The sequence below is a fragment of the Bison bison genome, unplaced genomic scaffold (assembly GCF_000754665.1).
Source record: "Bison bison bison isolate TAMUID 2011002044 unplaced genomic scaffold, Bison_UMD1.0 scf7180017864508, whole genome shotgun sequence".
Lineage (NCBI taxonomy): Eukaryota > Metazoa > Chordata > Mammalia > Artiodactyla > Bovidae > Bison > Bison bison.
The window spans coordinates 7,350,054-7,350,841 of NW_011495064.1; the positions used below are offsets into that span (position 1 = coordinate 7,350,054).

Here is a 788-nt window from a genome sequence, read left to right on the forward strand (position 1 = left end):
GAGCCTCCTGGAGCCAAAGGGGATAGGGGGGCGGTCTCTGCTCTGTGCTCGGGTGTTAGTCTTCTCCTACATGGAATGTTTAACGTGTGCCCCCTGAGATGTGCTCCTTCTGCCAAGTTTTACAACTGCCTATTCACTTCGTAGCTTAGAGGGAAGGAAAGTGATGCTCTTCTCGTTTAAGCAGAGCAGGGCTCCTGTCTAGAACTGCAGGCCTCTTCCTGAGTGTGTTTCATGCTCTGGCACCACATTAGGATGGAAGGCGGGACGTGGCCCAGGAAAGATGAGGGTTTAGAGAAGTGATAGTGCGCTTTCTAAGGCTTTAGAGAGAAAGAAAGGAGACAGAGCCAGTAGTTTTGGTAAAGCAGCTCCCGTGGCAGATAAACTAGCACGGCGTGGGTTCTGCCGTGGCTTCCGCTGGCTCAGCTGAGGCACTTGGCGAGGAGGCGGGAGCAGACCCAGCTGATGCCCTCCAGTCTTGCCTTGATGGCTCGGCAGAGCTTGCGGAGCCACCCAGCACCGCAGCAGGCAGGGTCAGTAGGGTCTTCGGCATTGTCAGCGGTGCTGAGCGAGACCAGTGTGCCTTTTTCTCTGCAGAGTGCAGTTGACCAAAAGCGCGCCAGCCATCATGAGAGCAATGGCTTTGCGGGTCGCATTCACCTCTTGCCAGATCTCTTACAGCAAAGCCATTCCTCCTCCACTTCCTCCACCTCCTCTTCCCCATCCTCCAGCCAGCCGACACCCACCATGTCCCCACAGACACCCCAGGACAAGCTCACTACTAATGAGGT

General features: G+C 55.8%; 1 protein-coding gene across 1 annotated transcript in view; it reads left to right on the forward strand.

Moving 5' to 3' along the window:
• The window catches only part of MAP4K4 (mitogen-activated protein kinase kinase kinase kinase 4), a gene marked incomplete at its 5' end in the record, with an annotated part of 149,039 nt that overhangs the window by 131,425 nt on the left and 16,826 nt on the right, over nucleotides 1-788 (forward strand). The window contains 1 exon segment of the mRNA XM_010829864.1: nucleotides 595-786. Coding sequence (XP_010828166.1) covers nucleotides 595-786 — 192 coding nt within the window.